Source organism: Mustela nigripes, chromosome 1, assembly GCF_022355385.1.
Source record: "Mustela nigripes isolate SB6536 chromosome 1, MUSNIG.SB6536, whole genome shotgun sequence".
NCBI lineage: Eukaryota > Metazoa > Chordata > Mammalia > Carnivora > Mustelidae > Mustela > Mustela nigripes.
Genome location: NC_081557.1, coordinates 13,452,917 through 13,454,570, shown reverse-complemented (window position 1 = coordinate 13,454,570; position 1,654 = coordinate 13,452,917). Strand labels below are relative to the sequence as shown.

The following is a 1,654-nucleotide window of genomic DNA, read 5'->3' as shown; positions in this document are numbered from 1 at the left end:
TTTCCTTCACAGAGAACATGTGGTGTTATGAAGTGAAAGAATGTAAAGCAGATTACTTGTTCTATTCTCTGTGGAGAGTTCACTCTTCTGAGGTGATATACAGTTTCAGAGACACATATCTCTTCATGGATGTAGAAAGATATTTTGGCTGTTTTTATTTCTTCATTCTAAAGAACTCTTAAACATATTGCTAATAGTCAATTGATGTAGAAGACTCAAGGTTTACAAAGATATTATCTGTATACTCAGAGCTTTATGATGAAGCATGGAGAGAATGCATTACTAAAAATAAATATTTATAAAATCTTGAGTAAATTTCCAGCAGTTTAACCATTCAGATCCTCTCCCCACACAATAAAATTTGCTTCCCAAGGTTCAAAGACAAACTGCATACACAAAAACTATCCAATTCCTATTCTCTTTCCAAAATACCCCAAAGATAATCAAGAGAGTAAGTTTTATGTAAATCTATCACTACAAAAGAGCAAAATACAATATTGTAAAGCATCAAACAATCCAAAATTAATTAGTTTAAAATAGTTTAATCACCAAATAGTGATAAACGAAGAGTGGTTTCTTCAATGTGTCATTGCTTTAAGTATGACTTGTATTTACTTGAAAATTGCAATGATTACCAGCATACATATACGCTAATAATTTGGAAAACTATGCAATAAGAACATTCCACAAAATATAACCTTCATCTCTGCAGTCTTATGGTTTGCGTTGCTTTCCAGAAGGCCTCTTTGACGTCTTTATTTCTCAGGCTATAGATGAGTGGGTTGAGCAGTGGATTGACCACAGTGTAAAACAGAGCAGCCACTTTGTCTTTCTCCAGGGAGTAGGTGGAACTTGGCCTTGAATACATGAAGAGCAGGGATCCATAGAAGAGCATGACTGAAATGAGGTGTGAAGCACAGGTGGAGAAGGCCTTGCGCCTTCCTGAGGCTGAGCGGATCCTCAGGATAGCCAGAAGTATGTTGCTATAGGAAATCAGGATGGCAAGAATGCTGGAGAGGACCGTGAAGCCCACCACACCCAGGAGGACTTTTTCATAGACGTGGGTATCTGTACAAGACATTTTTACCAATGGTGGTGCATCACAGAAGAAGTGGTCAATAATATTTTTACCACAGAAACTCAAGCGGAAAGTGTTGGCAGTATGAGCTATGGCATTCAAAAACCCTCCTATGTAGGAGCCAGCGACCAGCCCAGTACAGAGAGACCTGGACATAGAACTCGAATAAAGTAATGGGTTACAGATCGCTGCATACCGGTCATAGGACATGGCTGCGAGGAGGTAGCACTCAGTGTAGGCTACAACACAAGAGAAGAACAGCTGGGCCCCACATCCAGCCAAGGAGATTCGTTTATCTTCTGAGACACAGTTAGCCAAGATTTTGGGAGTATACACAGAAGTGTACCAAAAATCCAAAAAGGACAGATTGCCAATGAAAAAGTACATAGGCGTGTGTAGGCGGGAATCAATTCGGATTAGAATAACCAGGGTCATGTTCCCCGACAAAGTCATCAAATAGAGCACCAGAAATATTCCAAATAGAATCAGCTGCCACTGTGGGTTTGCTGAGAAACCCACCAAGATGAATTCAGTCAGAATGGTACGATTTCCTACCTCCATGTCCACAGAGGAGAA

General features: G+C 39.8%; 1 protein-coding gene across 1 annotated transcript; it reads right to left on the bottom strand.

Moving 5' to 3' along the window:
- Positions 1-700: 700 nt before the first annotated feature.
- On the bottom strand, positions 701-1,654 carry LOC132009822 (olfactory receptor 9G4). The gene has a single exon (XM_059387853.1). It carries the CDS (start codon positions 1,637-1,639, stop codon positions 701-703), a length of 939 nt encoding a protein of 312 aa, XP_059243836.1. The 5' UTR covers positions 1,640-1,654.